The sequence below is a fragment of the Anoplolepis gracilipes genome, chromosome 7, assembly GCF_047496725.1.
Source record: "Anoplolepis gracilipes chromosome 7, ASM4749672v1, whole genome shotgun sequence".
NCBI lineage: Eukaryota > Metazoa > Arthropoda > Insecta > Hymenoptera > Formicidae > Anoplolepis > Anoplolepis gracilipes.
Window position 1 is genome coordinate 9,960,389 of NC_132976.1, and position 18,659 is coordinate 9,979,047.

The following is an 18,659-nucleotide window of genomic DNA, read 5'->3' on the forward strand; positions in this document are numbered from 1 at the left end:
ATATTTTATGTTAACGTTATGTTAATGTTAATATATATATATTGGCAACATAACAAGCAATTAATAAAACTAAATAAAATTCTAAATCTTGAAATATTGAAAATTTTACATGCGTGCGATGAATTCATACTTCTCTCGATGATAGAGAACGTGTAATAATTGGCATAATTTCTTACTCTGATTGTGAGTTCTGCTACGATGTCTCGTTTCTTACAAGTTATCCATGTCTCACTTAACTCGCGTCGTTCTCAAGATAGTCAGCATCTCGCGAATATAATGGGAATAAAAAAGAGAACAAGGGATTGAGCGGAGAGAAAAAGAGAGAAACGATTCGCCACATTATGTGACTTGAGTTCTACTTTATCGAAACACAAGTTGATAGACAGAGACTGGACCTTGTGTCGTCCGCCATTATCCGAGTCAAACCACGGTAAGTTCTGATCACCTTTAAAAGACGCGCAACAGTTTACTCGAATTCTTTTATCTCTAAAAAGTGGATTGCAATTTGTTTAAAATATTATCTATTTAATGCATTTCAAAGCACTTCATCTAAAGTAATATTAACTAGTTATGGAAAAAATATAAAAATAAAAAATTTATGTTATAAACGACTCGTCGAATAAATATAGAATAAATAAAAAGCAGTTAAAAAATAGGTAAATATTTTTTAGCTGAAGATATGTTTGACATATTAAATAAATATATTTATACATATACATGTCTCTTTACATGGGCCAAACAAAATATATTAAATATCCATATCACCTTCTTGTTAAATAATAATATATAAGAATGGGAAAAATTAATGTGCATTGTTGATAATTATCTTGTTTTGAGAATTAATGATTAATAATCGGGCATAATTAATTTTGTTCAATTATAAAATATGAAATGTTTAAAAACTTATGGTCAAAGAATGAAATTCAGAAACAGATGGTATAAGACAACGAGTTAACAAAAAGGGGGCCAATAAAGAGAGAAAATGTAAAAAGGAGAAAGAAGAAGGCGGATATAGAAAAAAAGAACTTACAGCATTGTGTTGCCGGAGCTCTACTTCATCGAGTGGGCAAATAACGGACTGGGGCCCGTGTATCCGCCATTGTTTGGCCCATGTGAGGAGGCATGCGGCCATGTTTCCTCCCGTGTACTGGGAGACCGGATAAAAAGAGGACGGCAGAAGGGGAGCAGGAGGTGTACGCGTAAGGTCGGCGAGAACGAAGGAAGGGAGGGCTTCTGGAAGGGCGAAGAGCCGGTTGTGTGGGCCCGAGAGACCGTCGAGTCTACATAGCACGCATATGTGTTTTAACACATGTGTGTATTGAGCGTACGAGTTTGCATTTCTTATGTAATTATATGAGCGTTATGTTTCTACGTATCAATAATATAATTGAAAAATACTTTTTTTTTCTATAATATAAAAAAGAAAGAAAATTATCATTTCTCTGTAATTTTTTTGAAGCTAAATATGCTTCCAAAGTGTTCCATCACGTTATAATTTCGATCAGACGTTCAATTAAATTGATACAAAATTTATTTTAATATATTTTATTAGATTATAGAGTCGATATATGATCGGCATATTGTAGAAAGTTTGTTGAAATCAACGTTAAGAACTTTTTAATTTTCAAAAGAAATTAATTGTGTAGACTGTTAATTGTATAGATAATTAAATTAATAATCGTAGTTAAATCTCTCTCTCTCTCTCTCTCTCTCTCTCTCTCTCTTTCTAATCGAATAATATCTAATTTCATAAACAATTCATGTACATACCTCTCTCTCAGAAATTAATACAGAAATTATTATCGAAATATATCTGCGCGAAATAATGCGCGTGTATTCAGAGATGCTGTATATGTTATATAAACGCGTGAACGTGTTTATATTCATTGGAGCACATGTGTGCGCGAGGGAGCCTTCGGCTCTCGTCAAGTAATTATATCCCCGTAACGATCGGTCCATCAAATCTGATCACCCGGACGGGGAAGATTCTACCAGCACCACCTTGACGAGCCGACACCGACACCGACACCGACACCGACACCGACACGCCGCCGCCGCCGCCGCCGCCGCGGCGATGCAACGAGCATCTCGGCTGTTATCCGCCGAGAGCCGCGCCGGCTAAATGAAGCTTTTACGCACGCGGCTGGATTGAGTTTGTTATGGGATCAACACTTCCACGGCGCCTTACTGCGTTAGGCATACGCTCTCGGCCTTAGCAGCCTCTCTTTTTCTCTCTCTCTCTCTCTCTCTCTCTCTCTCTCTCTCTCCTCCCCCTCCCCTCCCTTGCCCACGCATAATCGTTTCTTAAACATAGACGTATCACTTCGACGGCTAAATCGCCGAGATGCTTCCTTCGTGCCGCCTTCTCGTCCGTTTTCTTTTTGTTGCTCGAACCGATCGTTGACTAAGGAGAATTTGGCGGAGATGAGAGAGGAGGGCAGGAGACGTATATCTTTATATATTCATCACTTTTTTTATACGTTATTAAAAAATAAAAACAATGAGATTAGAGATAAATAAAAAATTAACGTTATAAAAATGTGTAAAGTATAAATGAAGAGGAGCAGATTTTATCAGAAAAAAATTTCTGATAAAATGATTAACCATCAGATGCGTGCGAGTAACGAAATTATAATACACGGTCCGAAATTTCACCGCAAGTACATGTAATGGAGGTACAGGCTCGTCTCCGATAATGAATACACCGTCATTTTGTACCCTAAGCCCTAACGTGTCCATGAATTCGCCTCGCGTCCATCCCTTAAGGGAGAAACAAGCAGTTAGTGGTGGAGGATAAGTCTGGGGAAGATAGGGCGGATTCTCCATGGCAGATGTTACGTCTCGGTCCATCTAGGGGATAATTGAGTATTGTAAGCCGACAACAAAATCAAATTTCCCCGTGTGTACACATACTCACGCCCCTCTCCGCACATGGCGACAATAACGCGTGAATTTCGTCGCCATACTCGTTGGTTCACGCGCAATTTTCTCATAATTCGTGCGAGTCGCCTAACAACGAAAAATTTGCATGCTGTTGTAATGACAGCGCGATTTCAGACACGCGCAGGCAGTTTAACGTGTTCTGTATATTCAGAAACTCGTAAGAACAATTAAATATAATATTTCGCACAGATTTCTCGTGTAATTTTCTGGCGATATATTTTTTACATTGTTTTATTGGACTACGCTTTTCCATTGTAATTTTATTTTATATTAATAATTCCCAAATAAATAATGCCAATTACAACTGTATACAATTGAAAATGTCACTATTTTATTTACACGGAAAATAAAAAGTATCGTACATATCATAATTAATGTATCAAAAACAATAATCTCTTTTTCTTGTATTCTTTATGAAACAAATAAAAAATACATTATACATGTATTATAAACATGCCAACTGAATAAATCTTTTCTCAAGGAAACAACATTAGAAATACCACCGATACATCCATGTAACATTTTTATGCGCTTAAAGCGCTATTCTACCGGGACGCATCCATCATCTCATTGTTGGCAGATGGAACGTGTGCCATTTGTGACGTTTAGCGCGACGAATGGACTTTGTGAGACAGATGTCCTTTTATTGGTGGCTCGCGGAGAATTCTGATCGTCTTAGTCCGGCACAGAAGAGAAGTGTACAGATTTTGATCATCGGTGTACACATCGGAGAGTACGTTGTACATTGTAAAATATTGCAGCATTTAAGGCTTATATGAGAAATTGGGGAAATTACCGGCTGTAAATTGTAAAGAGATGAACCGTGTGCCAGCGGCCGTATGAATTACGTTGCTTAATTATACGAACAAATGTGTGTCGACCGTATCTGATATAATTATCTTTTGAGAAATGCATCTTTTTTTTCACCCAATCTTATCGTCTGTATTACGATCATTAATTATAAGAAAATTTCAATAAGCCTGTACAATTTAATTACAACGATAATAAATTGCAACAAATGTTACCATTTGTCACACACACACACACACACACACACTTGTAGGTTTTGAAATTTCTTTTAAATAGCAATTGGATAAAAATCTCTGATAATACAGTAAAATAATTCTTGTAGAAAGAAGCTACAAGGATAAATATGTCAGAACGATCCGCCGATATGTCACGCTGTTGCAAGAAAACGCAGGAGATATAAAAGCCTTACGACTTCTACGAAGTCCCCGTCGGACCACGTCGCGTTTTATACAAATCTTCCAACGAGTGTCAAATTAAAAGCAATTAGTCGCGCTATTCCATTAATGTAACCACGGTTGAGAATCGCGGCATAGAAACCATCGGCAGGCCATTTCGCGAACTTCCGCCTTCTCTAATCAAGGCGCGCCTGAATCACGTTATTATGCCGAAAGAGAGGAAAAAAAAGCAGCGATAAAACGCGGTCACTTTTCTCGCCGCTGAGATTGCTCGCGGAAATGTTAACACGCCATAGTAATGCATGTGTAGGTGTGTGTTTGTGTGTATGTGTATACGTATCCTACACAATGCAACGGTGCACCGACTCGGCTCGTTAGCGTATTGATCATGTCGTCGCCCTTTCGTTCCTTCCGCGTCACTTTTACCGTCGAATTTTTCGCACTTCTTTCGCGTTGACATGTATTCCACCACGTGTTTCGTGCTGTAATTCACTCAGTATCGAATAAAACAGCAGGATAGAATTTCTACCTGATTTTACCAGATGGAAAAAAATCATCTAAATCCGTTGTAAATTATCTTTACACAATTATTTAGACACGTCTCAGAAAATTTCTATAAAGTTGCAGATAAATCCGTTTTGAAACTTAATTCGTCGTTGATCGTAGATAAAATGCCTGTAGAAAAGCTTATTATATTTTTGGATTATGCGATATTTCCTTTTAAAATAAATCCTTTTCGTGGATTATAATCTCATACAGAGAATATTTGAAATTAAGCGAGAATAAGAAGGCATGTTCACATCTTGGGAATTTAATTTTTATACTAGGTGTTATCTACATGGAATTCTCGGTGTATGATTATCTATAACATAGATTTTATAGATTTTATAGAATTTTTTGTGCAATTTTCTAAAGCAAATTTTTGTATTGCATACATTTTCTAAAGTTTTTCACTTATACGAAGTCCAATGGATTTACAAATGTACTGAGTAGCTTTCGTTAGGATAAAAATTTTTAACTTTTATAACATTTTCATTTTTTATTATTAAAAATTAAAATAAAGGATATACTGCATGTTTAATATTTTGTTAAGACATTGAATACATACACTAAACAGAGACAAATATATTTATAATTTATAGTACAAGAGTAAAATTATTAAATAGAAAATTTTTTAAAAATTCCATAAGAATCCTCTGATTTCTCAGGTATACAAAAAATAATTTTTTTTTGAAAATTCCAAGTTTTCCATGTTTTTTCAGAGAATATGTACACTCTGTATGTCTATGTACAAGTTTATAAAGTTGAATCTGCTGGAAATACACGCGCGCGAGACGCGCTTATCACATCGAGGGAACGACTCCTCTTTTGCCGTTTACACTCGAGCGGCGGAGGATTCGTATCGCGTTCGCCATCGCGACGTAAGTTATCGCGAGGGAGGGATCCTCTCGACCGCGCGGTAGCTGCGTGCAACAGTAGCCGAGTAATTAAACGCGCAATTAAGTAGGAACGGTGGCGCAACTGTGCGCGATATATTCGTTTCTCCTCGGCAGAAAAGCTCTCGACGGTGAGATCCGTTAGTTCGGAATGAAAACGACATCCTTTCGTCGAGCACGTCCTTCATCCTTATCACAACAGGTTCGTGATTTTTCGCCGCCACCGCGTCTCGTCTGTGAATAACGAGCGCTTGATTCCTCGTGAATTTTCCCAATCTCCTCCCCTCTCGACAAGGTAACGTGACTGCTGGACATTACTGGCCGATCCCAGCTACCATGCCGCTTAACCACGCGATCTCTGTCACCTAATAACGCTCCTCCTAATCGGCCGATAAGACGACACGCGAGTGTCGTTGCATAAATAAAGTCAAGATCCCCCGAGCGTGTGTGGCGCGAGGCTCAAGCGGGAAGCGGGAAGCGGGAACGCGCGGTCACATGGTTCGTGGAACCACGCGAGAGGGATTACGTCAAATTGCGCGAGTCGCGTTATAAACTTATAAGTTACAGCCTGATCGCCGCGCGATTATCATTAACGCGTTCGCCCGTAATTAAGCACGCAACCGGTCCGTTGTAAATTCGCGTTCGCTCTTTAACTTTCTCTCCCCTTTCGACCGACGCGTGAAGTTGCGGTTTCATGAATCTTGTTAATATTAATGCGCCCGACGATGCCAATCTGGACAAGTTGATACGGCTTTGCCTGCATTATCTGAGAGTAAATTAATTATTGACAATTAGTCACCGCGTTCATTTGAAATTTCTTTACTCTGTATTAAGCGTACTGTGTGTTATTTTAATAAATTATGGCTCGCTATCAATCTATACGTATAATTTTGCATGGGTTAATAATGAATTCTGTGAAGGATTAATTATCTAGTGTTAACGATAAAAAGTTATTTATCAGTTAAATTTACATTTAACTTTTTTAGAAATTACATATTTTTTTATATAAATAAATTTGTTAAAGAAGACACTTTTTCCACATTTTTTTTTTACACACACAAAGAATCCGTTTTGTAGAGATTTTTTTTTTTACTAGCGCGATTTAAACTATTTTGCGATATGTAATTCAATGTAATTTAATTAGAAAACATTATTTTTTATAAAAAAAAAGTATCTCTCTATATTTTTCAGTTTCAATTCCTTTAAAAATAATCTTCTTAATGAAAAGAGATTTGGCGCTTATTATTATTCATATCTCGCCAACATCCTAACTAATGTCGCGACGTCATTATATACATAGATTGTGCATAAGATTGATCTCTCGATCATGGCCTCACAACTCGCGCTCGCTGTTGTCACGAATCTAATCGTAGAAGGCGGACAGCAACGTGAGCTTCGTCGACGTCGAGCTGAATCATTACAGAGCGAGCGCGAGGATTTTTACTTTCCGAATTCGTAGGAGAATAATGTTGCCCGGATGACTCGGCAACAAGGGTCGTACGCGCGCGCAAATGAAGCGTTATTCTTTCTCTCTCTCTCTCTCTCTCTCTCTCTCTCTCTCTCTCTCTCTCCCCCTCTCCCTCTCTCTTTCTCAATATATGTATATATACCTGAAGCCCGTCTAAACGATCCACGGGGACGTGGATGTATCGCAGGGCGTGACTGGACTCTGGCGAGATGATTTTGTGGCCGGGATTGTGTTTTGACGTGTTTTGACAAACGCGAGCGCCATTATACCCGTAACGAAACCCAAAGGCGCTTTAGTATCGGCGGCGGCGACCTTTCTGAATCTTTAGAAACGATCTATGTGTGGCCGCTTCTCGAGCGAGAAAAGTCGACGGCGATCTCGCGAAACATACCCTTCACGGAAGACTCTGATTTGTATCGGATAATATGATTCCGGCGATACAAATCAGAATCTTCCGTGAAGGGTGTGCTTTTTTAAACTGAGAGTGTCATTGATTAAAGCACTGACGAGATTTCAAAGGTCAGTGACTCATCTCCAGAGTAAAAACTCACACTTTGCTTCTTTTCTTATATTTCATTTTGAAAAATCAGCCACTGTCATTAATTAATTCTTCTTAAATGAGATTTGACTGTTTAATAGTGCTATACTCTTATAACTGAAACTATTTGCTAATATACTGATTTCATTTAAGAGAGTGTGATTCGGCGGAGAACCTGGATCTTTCTCTCTGTTCCGACTCGAGGTCGCGTTGCAGATCCTCATTAACTAATGAACTGCAATTTCCAACTACGAATTGCAGAACGCTTGGGGCGACAGTTACGTTTCGTGTTGTTCCGAGAAAATTATATTTAACTATATAAACTATATATTTTGCATGAATATAATCAGGGTGTCTACTCAAATCTTATAAAAAAATTCCCTGATTTTCCAAGTATTTTTATTCAAAATTCCAAGTAAAAAGAATATTTTCAAAATTTTAATACAACTTTCTCTAAAATAAATTTTCTTATTACATGCATTTTCTAATGTTTTTTCATTTATACGAAAGAAAAACACGGAGCCTCTAAAGTTTCATTGTTAAATTTATAAATGCACTAAAAAAAATTGAATAACTTTCACAAGATCATTTTTCATTTATATAAAATTTTCATTTCTTTATCTTTAAAAGTTACGAAGAATATGTACTTCATATTCAATATTATGTTAAGACATTAAGTATATAAATAAAAAAAATTATATATATATTTATTTTATACGAAACAAACTGAGACGTCAAGTTCACGTTAGACAGAACTTTTATATATAAAACTATCATAGAATTTTCAAGCATGTGGAATCTGATAAAATGCTAAAAAAATTATCAACGGACAAAGCAAGATGCAGTAAACTTGACATCTCGCAATCAGTTTGTCTCGAGCTATTTTTTTTGTTTACTAGTCAGAATTATTTGTTTAATCTTATCAAGATATCTAGAACTATCAAATATAAAAAAATCAAAACTCAACAATTGATAAGTTTCTACAAAATGAGACGCCAGTTTCACATACACGGCTGACTGTTTACAAGATAAAAAGTAAAATTATTAAAGAAAAGATTTTTAAAAAAATTTCTCTTGAATCCCAATAAAATTCCACGAAACTTCCCTTACTTTTCCAAATACAAAAGAGATCCCTTAATATTCCCGGTTTTCCATATTTTTCCAGGGAGTAGACACCCTAATAATGTAACGACAGTCGTATCAATCACGAACTTTGTTGCGAAACTTTCGAATCGAATTTTATGAAATTTACAATTCTGTTGATGTTGTTACATTGCAAAAAAATAAAATAATCCAAAATTTATCTAATAATTGATTGTTAAAAAAGATATTTTTACAATTCAATTAATTCCTGACAAATTCGCGATTCTACAACTTTTCTCGCGGAAAATGTCATACGATCAGGCGAGAGGAAAAATACGCTTTTGTCGGATCGACAGGGTGGAGATGTTTCGGGAAGCGACGCATTTACCATGTCGCCGCCTTTGGCGAAACGCTCCACCCTTCGATCTCGACGATATGAGGGAAAAGAGATGACATTAGGAATCCGGACAGTCGATAAACGGGAGGGAGATTCCCGCTCGCATAATGCGCGTCGCGTGGGAACGAAAGTACACGGAACCGCTGATGCATATACGATCTCCCCCTCACCCAGCGATGGGCCTTTTCTCTTCCCTCTCTTCGGTGACAGAAAGAAAACACATCTGTCGCTTTCCCAATCGCGTCTCCATGCTTCGTTCGAGGCTGGAAGACTCGACTCCTGTCGCTGCTGCACCCTCGTGGTCGACTCTAGCGTCTTCAAGCCTTGAAGAAATCGTATTAGAATTCGCGTGTACTCATCCACGAAAAAATTGAATGGAATAAAAATGGAAAGCCCTCAGTAATTATTGGCATAATTATGAAATTATGCAAATTTTATATAATTAATAATATTATTAGTAGAAATATTAGGTCAACAATTAATTAATACATGTCTATAAATGATTATAATGATTTATATTCATTATATATCGCGAAACAATGGATCAAATGAAATTCAACGAGTTTTTCTTTGCCAGCATACTTTCGCGAGTTTTCATTACAAAACTAATCCAAGATCCTCGCAGTAAATTAAGTGACCGGAACGCAACACCAGAAGCAACTGCGGAATCGATCTGTGTGATGCTCGCATTCCTTGTTCGAAAAGGATTGATACGTCAATGAGTTAATGGGCGTATTCTCGTTGAAGGCTCAACAACATTGCGCGTGATTAAAGGCGATTTGTGATGAAGGGGAGAGGGCAAGAGGGAGAGAGAAGAGGCGGCAGGAGATCAATAAACCGTACGATTAGAACACGAAGCGTCTATTCGCACGTGCACAAGTAGCATTGAAATCGCAGACGTTAAACGGTTGTCTCTAATTGTTGGCAAATGAGAGAAAGAGAGAGAGAGAGAGAGAGAGAGAAACAGAGAATTGCCAATTTTGTCTAACACCCAACTCTTTGATTGTAAACGCGTTTGATTATTCGCAAAAATTCTTATAATTACAAAGTCACTCGTCGCGTAATTTAATTATTTCTATTCCGATATCTCTTTTTGCGATGCAGATTATTAATGTAAGAAAATTAATTTGTGATCTGAATGCGTTGCGTTTTCACGCTCAATAGTCGGTCGAGATTATTTTAAATTTTACTTGATAAAAGAGATAAGTTATCTTTTAACACTAGAAGTACCGAGCGGTCATTTCTGAACGTTTCTATTTTTTAATTAATTACCCTATTTTTTTGTGCAAAAGATAAAAGTCTGAAATTTTATAACTTTTTTTATCAATCATTTAACCCTTACTCCGTATTGTTATTTTTGACACCTTCTAACTGTATAGGTGGGTCAGCGTATTTTCGATAAGTTTATTAATATGTAAAAGTGTTTTAAAAAATCTGAAAAAATGTATATACCTTCTTTAAACATTCTAAATAAAGACTAAAATAATAAATTTGAAAAATAATTTACTTAAATATATTATTTTATGATTATTTGTTTTCGAGAAATTGACGTGTTGTTAGAAAAATCACAGACAAAAATGATCTATCAGTACGGAATAAGGGTTAATAAAGGAAGTAATTAAGATCAGAATCTTATCTTTTACATAAGAAATAGGTTACTAATCTAAAAAATAGAAATGGTGAGAAAAACGGTTCAGTACTTCTAGTGTTAATTTTTTATTAGAAACATTCTTATAAAAATTATCAGGAGATAAAATTATAATATTTTTAATTTACTAGGATTTTTTGTTACCATACACAGTATTGTATAAAATTATATGTTCATTTTTATATATCCACGGACGTTTTGGGAGCATTGAATTATTTTCAAATTTAAAGTTATTTTTAGAACCTCTCTCGCAATTTTCATTTTCGTTATCGCGGCAATTGAGCGACGAATAAATGCAACAGCACTTTCTATGATGCTAATGCAAACTCGATAAACAAGTCGGTGCGCTTCAACTTGGATGCTTCTGCCAACTCGCAATTGCCGTTGCCAGGGCGTAACCAAACGACTGCTAATCATTAGGAGTATACGCCCCTGCATGCGAGCGATAATGAATACATAGTATCCGAGGAGGGGGATCATCCGCCGTTGCTGGAAAATGAGAGTGTGAGAGATTGTGTGCGTGTGTGTGACGCATGTTGCGAATGGATAGATCATCTCACAGACGAGGATGTTTTGATCTCGAGGGCGATATTAGCACTTTGCTTCTCGGATACCTCATTTAGCGTATTGAGATTATCATGTTGCGAAAAGTACGCGAGCCAAGAATCTGTAACGCTAACATGCAGCTGTTAGATCAGAGAAACCGCGTTTGAAATCTATTTATTAAAAGTAAAATATCTCTTTCTCCTCACGTAACTGATAGGCTGATAATACGTCACCGAGAGGTCAAGACCGAAACGAAACAATTTGAAAATGAGACGTTCCGATGGCGGTTCTTTGTGATGAGGAGCGAGCGTTCGTCGAACCGGTTGTAGAAAAAGACAGCCCGGCCTTCGAGAACGAATAGAGGATTTCGGCGAGGTCGGTGTCGGCGGATCAAGAAAAGGATGTTACGGTGTCGCCAGATAGATATCAATAGGGGCTCTCTCGAGGGCAGCAGGGCACCGTGTAACTATGCCCCACGTTGTAGGACATCCCGGATAGTGCGGAGTGCAAACACATTGTCGGAACTCTCTGCGGTGACATTAATAGTTGACAGACTCGATCTCTTCCAAACAGGTATAGCTTTCTCTTTTCGGCTATATAATCGTTGGTTAAAATGTTTTTAAATAACTGGTTGTCACCTATTTCAGTTTTTGGAAAATAGTATTTGTTTTATCGCTAAATATATAAATTATATCTTGTCTACATTTTTAATTTAAGAGAAATTTATATACATATGTATTACATGATAAAGTTATATAATAAAATATTTAAAATTATTACATAATAAAAAAAAAATAATAAAATTATATATAATAAAAGTCTAATAAAGATATGCTAATGTTAATGCATGAAGAATAAATATCTATGTCTTTCCTGACACATACTTTTGTACATTCATACTTTTATATCTTTTAAATGCACTAAATAAAATCTTAAAATGTAACAGTAAAAATGCTATACATCTGTACGTCTCTTGTAATGAATTGTGATAAACAAGATTCTTGTATATAATACATCAGTCATAAATATTTAATGTCCCCAAGTTTGACATCTGCTTGCAGAAGCTGACAATAAAAGCGCATGTTAAATCGCACCTCGGCCCGTAACAGATCTTATATAAAACCATGATCCACGAAATTGTATCCTGTAAATGGTTCAAATATTTAGACAACAAGAGACGCGAGACACCGGCTATATAGCGCGGTGACATCAATGGTCGGTGGTTTAGAACGCGATCTGGATCCAGGTATATTCAGCGCGCGCCCCCTTTTTCCTTCTATCCATATAGATCTTTTGAGAAGACCCGCACTTAATAGATCCCGAATAGTCGGCGACGTTATTTGGACGTTTGTGGTATAAACAGAGCGACACCCGATGATCTATGCATTCGTTGTGTTGGGATGAAACGGACCGCGGAAGTCAAAGACTTTTTGGCGTTCAGGGTGGCCTGATCTAGCGATATCCCATCGTTTAAATGTGTCGTATGCCGAGAGAAAGGCGAAGAAATTCAGATAGATCTTGGATCAAAAATGTATCTGTCCCATTTTTTTATTTACGAGACAAATTTCTTTTAAATACAATAATCTATAAAAAGAATAAACGTAATTGTGTCAAGATTATATGTATAAGACATTATATTTTTTCTTTGTATAAATAAAGTTGTATCATTATATATGTAATATTATAATATTGCGCTAATTATACGTAACGACTGAGTAATAAAGCTGTCTTGACTTCGTAAAATTAATTGCTTCCCGATATTACTGCAGTTCTGATTAAAAACAAACTCGTCTTTCCACGAGAGTTTTACCTAATACGGCTGCAGCTTAAGCTTTGAGAAGACATTTATGGTGCGTTTCGTTCACCCTTTTTCGGCGGACGATTTTTCTCGCTGACGTTTTTTTCGTCCTAGCCCAATTGGGGAACAACAGCTCGCACAGCTGCGTGGTCCGCATAATATTAAGAAACGTAACGCGCGCGGCAAAGTGGTACGGCCACCCAGAACGCGCGCTTTACAAGCTTCCTTGTCTGCTGGGTGCGACCCGATTGACTTGGAGCGATCTTAATGCTTGGACGATTTTATACGATGCGATGACACTCGACGATTTATAACATCGCAAAATCATTCGCATCGTGACCTACGAATAGGGTGATCAAATTTTTCACGGCCCAAAGCAGTCTTATTTAAAGATATGAACCTTTTGAAGGCCTTTCCAACATATATATGTTCCCTCCTGATTGATCCTGACAGATAATTATTACTCAAAAAATTTGATTTTTTAAATAAATAATAAAATTAATTATTATCTACGTATTGATTATTAAATGTTTTTTTAAATTAATAATAAAAATAGATTATAAATGATAGTTATTGATTATTAAATTATTTATTTAAATTAATGTTAAAAATAGATTACATAAAACATCTTGTATATAAAAACTTATTAATTATTAAATAAAATTTGTAGTTTTTATAAACAGAGGAAGTTCTATTAGACACACATTTTCTTCTCTCGTTTATAAACTTTATTTACAAGAGCCTACGCATGCTTTCTACGTGTGCTCATAAAACGTGTGCAAATAAAAATGATATGAATAATGCTACCCTTCTATCCTCATGCTAAAATCATGTTTCAATAGCGGCGACATATTTCGCGTGACCACCCAAGTTGTTCCTAGCCTTTGCAACAGACGACGATGCTCGTGTCATCGCAAGTTTTTCACTTTTCACGTGTTTCTCGCGAAGCAGCGTTGGCAATCGCCTGCAATCAATACCGTCTATGTCTCGAATAAATCCGTAGGAGGTCCTCCATTTCGATGCGCGAGAGGGTCTCTTGGAAAAGCCGTAAAAGAGGGTGTCGAACAGCACGTATTCGAACACGACGACATATAATTCGTGAGTCCTAGTAAAAATGAAAAAGGAATCGCAGGATTGTAAAAGCGGCTACACTTAAAAAGTAATTTAGAAATCTGCGGTATCGTCTCTATTCAAACTCACGAGATACACACGAAAGATGGAAGGAAGTCATCTACTCATAAATTCGTTTTATTTCATATCAAAAGAGAAAAATCTGTCACAGATACAAATATTTTTATTACTCCGTGGAAAAAAATTTGTCTTCTTCTCTGGAAGAATGCTCTGCCATTCAAGTTTACAGCCACAGCTAGCTATTTCAGATTTATGTATTGAGATATCATATAATATAATTTCATATATATTATTCGTATATTATTGATGTATAATATTCGTGTTTATTCTGAAAACTTCTTTAAATATTGTATTTTATCACATGTTTCCTTAAAGTATATAGAAAATTATGATTAATAAATTCTCTTTCGTTAAAATTAATATAAGTTAAAACATTAAATATTGAAATACAGTTGATGATTTTGCGTTGTGTGAATTAATTTTGCCGAACATAGAAAATTTTTAAATGATACACGGCTGCTTTCACATTGAAAAACTCTCAAAGAAAAATATGAAGCAAGGAAAAAACGGTAGAAAACATCTTTTTTTTCGAAATATTGCTTTAGTTAAGAAGAAAAGTTTCTTCGAAAGAATAAACGTAAAAACTATAAAGGCAACAATTAGTCTATATTGACTTTGTGGCCGACTTTTCGTCTCTGATATAAGAGACAATCCGATTTTGTTTTGTTCAACATGTATTCAATATAGCAATGTAAAAAATCCCGCAGTGCATTTACCTGGTTCTTACCTGTTAACTCGGTTAGAAGATCAACGAATATCTTTCATATCGCGACAAATGATTGTAGAGATACTTCTTTATAGTTACCGCATTCTATAGTGGTTTGCTAGGTGGTCTACCTTTATGTTCCGATTTTGAAAGTCTGGTCAGTTTTTTCCCCGCAAACATGCAAACGCGAATGTCAACATAATTTGTGTTTGCCAACAATCCAATTCGATTAAAATTTACGACGGAAAGTTGGACCTTTTCTTTTTCCGAAACTGCGAAAAAGAACGATACCAAACGGATTTATGTTAATAATTCCTATTTATTTTTGTGTGATAAACTGTAATATTGTGAGATAGAGTGTAACAGTGACTATAATTTACATCTCTATGTATTTCTTATCAGAGATGAGAACTATTTATTATAATTAAGAAAAGTCGCCGGTTTATAAGGTTTTTTCATTTATAAATATCCAAATAATATATATGTATATAGAGAAAACTGTGTAGCAAAAATATTTTACATTTGACGCGTGTCAAATGTAAAATATAATGACTATGAAAGGAAAAGAGCAATTTTACTTAAATATATATACAGAATGTTATACATTAAGTAGTTTTATAATTTTTACATGTTTTATACAGAATGCTATACACAAAATTTTTTTTAATTATCTGAGCGATATCGCAAAGTCTGATGCTTGAAATATGCTAGTAAAAAATACGTAAAAAGGAAATGATGGTCACGTCATTTTTACACAATACAATATGATACGTACGTAAGATATGTCAAGAGAAAACTGAAAAGAGAAACATTTTACATGGAAATTCATGAACTCGCCTAACCTTCTGATTTCCACGGTTGCCATGAATGAAAAATCCGTATTTTTTTACAAAAAAAAAAAAAAAGAAAAAAATACTCAGGGCCTCCGGAATGGAGGGGACGTTGAAGGATCGCTCTCGTCCGCCATCGACGCTCTGCTTTGCACTTGAATAACCCAATTTCGGGATGGAGCAACCTCTTCGAGGTATCCACCAGCTACGTCCGCAAACAATCCACTCGACGAAGATTTACGAGCTGAATTTTATCGCGCGCGCTTCACATTCTTCGCCCGTTACATACGTGCCTGCCGTGAAACTTTCTTAACGCGGTCATACTTTCTTTTATTTCGCCCCAAAGATTTTTAAAAGAAAGAAAATCGTGGATGAAAGTGGGTTTAAACGCGAGGGGATATAAGTTCTTGAAAGGTACGGCATTTGTCATGGATACGCTCCTTGAAATAAAGAGAGAGGTCGATGTTATTAATGTCTTACCGAATGAACATCGCAGACGTGTGTAAAAGACTTCTCATAAATATATTATTACAATTTCGAAGTGATAACGTAAGATAATTGCAATCTTTAAATAAAAAAAAAAAAAAAAAAAAAAACCGTATAAAGAGATACATAAGATGTGTCTGACTACCGTAAAAAATTGTCTTTTATCACTTAATTATACGGATGATTGAGCTTAGAGCTAGAGCAATAGCGAGAGGGAAACGAGGTCACGAAATGAATTTCACAGCGCAACGAAATCTTCCCTTTTTAAAGAAAGTTTTAAAGAAACATCGAGATGGATGAAAAGTCGAGTGGAATATTAAGATTAGAAAAGAATTGTGGGTTTACCCTACTTTGCACCTGAATGATCCAATTTCGGCACTATTGCGAGTCGCGTCTTTACCTGGGTTTGTAGGAAAGCTATCCTATTTACAATTCTCCATAGTGCTGCGCGCCACGCTCTTTTGCAAATGAATAGGAAGGCGACACTTTCTCTTTCTCGAAAGTCCTGATTTTATCCCGGCGACGATCTCTCGTTGACTTTTTTATTTTCACATTTCATTGTGAATCCGACCGTGCGCGGACTTGCGGCTCTCGTCACAATGCAATTATGCGGGTTGTTCGGTCGCGCGAGATTTCAAGGGAGAACGCGTCCGATTTCGGGCCGCCGCGTAAACGAAGCGTTTACAGGCTTGCCTCTTCAATGCCCGACTTTTTGACCTACGATTTAAATCCGCATTTACACGCCGCAGAACATTGAATTGCGATGCATCCACCGTAAAGATAGATCGTTGTATTATAACGCTGCAATTTTTCGGAACGTTGCCTTTACAAATATTTAATATGATCTATTGCACACACGCACGAAATATATTTATAGAGATTACTATATATATTCTGTACTGTTTAGAGAAGCTAGAGAACTTTGAGATTTTGAGAATTCTTTCAGCACAATACTACGTAATTTGTTGAAGGATTACATTATGTTGTCCGTGAAAAACGATTGAGTAAAGTTTAAGAGCTATTATTATGCACGGTGGGCATCTATATTGTTGCAAAAAGAAACACTAAGATTCTTGACATTGAGCTAGAAACGTAAAAGTCTATTTTCACAAGATATTGTGTCGTTAACAGAAATGTTGATTCATTTTCAGTATGAGTCAGCTGGATTCTTCTTCAAAGAGATTATTCGCATAGTGATTTTATGCTGTTAAAAAGCCTTACGTAGATCCTTTCGTTAAAGGTGAAGACAATCTTTTGTGAAAAGTGAATTTAATTATAAAGAATTTATAATTATTTTATTTTTTATGGAAAGTGAATTTAATTAATAAGAATTTATAATTAACTATTACATGGAATTCTAAAACTAAATTTATATTTCTTAATATAAGTGTGTGTATATATATATATAAATACAAATGACTTAAAATCCTGCAAACAAAGAGAGAGAGAGAGAGAGAGAGAGAGAGAGAGAAATTATGTAAGTAAAATAATTATAATTATTTATTTTTAAAATATAATATTTATTTTAATAAAATGACACGTTTATTCCGAATTTTATAAATAGGTAGTTTAGTATTTTACACAATAACTGCTTGAAGTTTCGCTCTTTTACAAAAACAATGTTACGTTATTTCACATCTAAATTTTTTTCAATAAATATGTACTTTAAATTTTAAAATAATGTAACATTAATAAATTTCTAATAAAATAATAACAAAATGCAAGCTCAAATATATTCTATAACTTATAGATATATCTAAATACAAAATGACGATGTCTCACGAAATATATTAAAATTAAAAAAAAAGAAAAAATAGAAAATATAAAAGATTTCTAACCTGGATGGTACGTAACCTATTCCACATTTTTAGATAGTTAAATTTGCATATTAAATTATAATTGATACAACTACGCAAATATTATGTCTCTTAGACATTAGATCTGCAAATAAAAACTTTCAATTAAAGTGTTGGAAAAGCATGTAGTTGTATTACAAATATATTTTTGACAATGTGTAAACTCGTCAAATGCGATACTTTATTTTTTGCAGGAACCTCTTTCGTGCAAGATTTGTACTGGTCTTACTTCGCCGACTGCTTTCAATTCACGCACTCTGGAAAACCGTTATAAATCGCCTGTCACGAGACGAAGGGAGTACTGCGATCCAAGGAGATGTAATGCGAAAGTCGGTACAGATTTGAGATCCAAACTTGATTCACGTTCCTACAATGACGATTGTGTCGTAGGCAAAATTCAAGAATTGAGGAGAAACGTTCAGGATCTCGATGACTCAAAGTGTGACAAGGTAATAATTTATTAACAACGTAAACCCTTTGAATAAATATGAAAAATAATAATGGATAATTTGAAATACAGCGTAATAT

At 35.7% G+C, this 18,659-nt stretch overlaps 1 protein-coding gene and 1 long non-coding RNA gene across 2 annotated transcripts in view; one reads left to right on the forward strand and one right to left on the reverse strand.

The window, feature by feature from the left end:
• LOC140668214 (uncharacterized) overlaps positions 1-18,659 on the reverse strand; it is a 77,229-nt gene that overhangs the window by 28,869 nt on the left and 29,701 nt on the right. The gene's annotated exons all lie outside the window — the stretch shown is intronic.
• The window catches only part of LOC140667630 (uncharacterized), a 47,222-nt gene that overhangs the window by 27,051 nt on the left and 1,512 nt on the right, over positions 1-18,659 (forward strand). Inside the window, exon 2 of the mRNA XM_072895772.1 lies at positions 18,326-18,580. Coding sequence (XP_072751873.1) covers positions 18,326-18,580 — 255 coding nt within the window. The remainder of the gene's footprint in view (positions 1-18,325; positions 18,581-18,659) is intronic.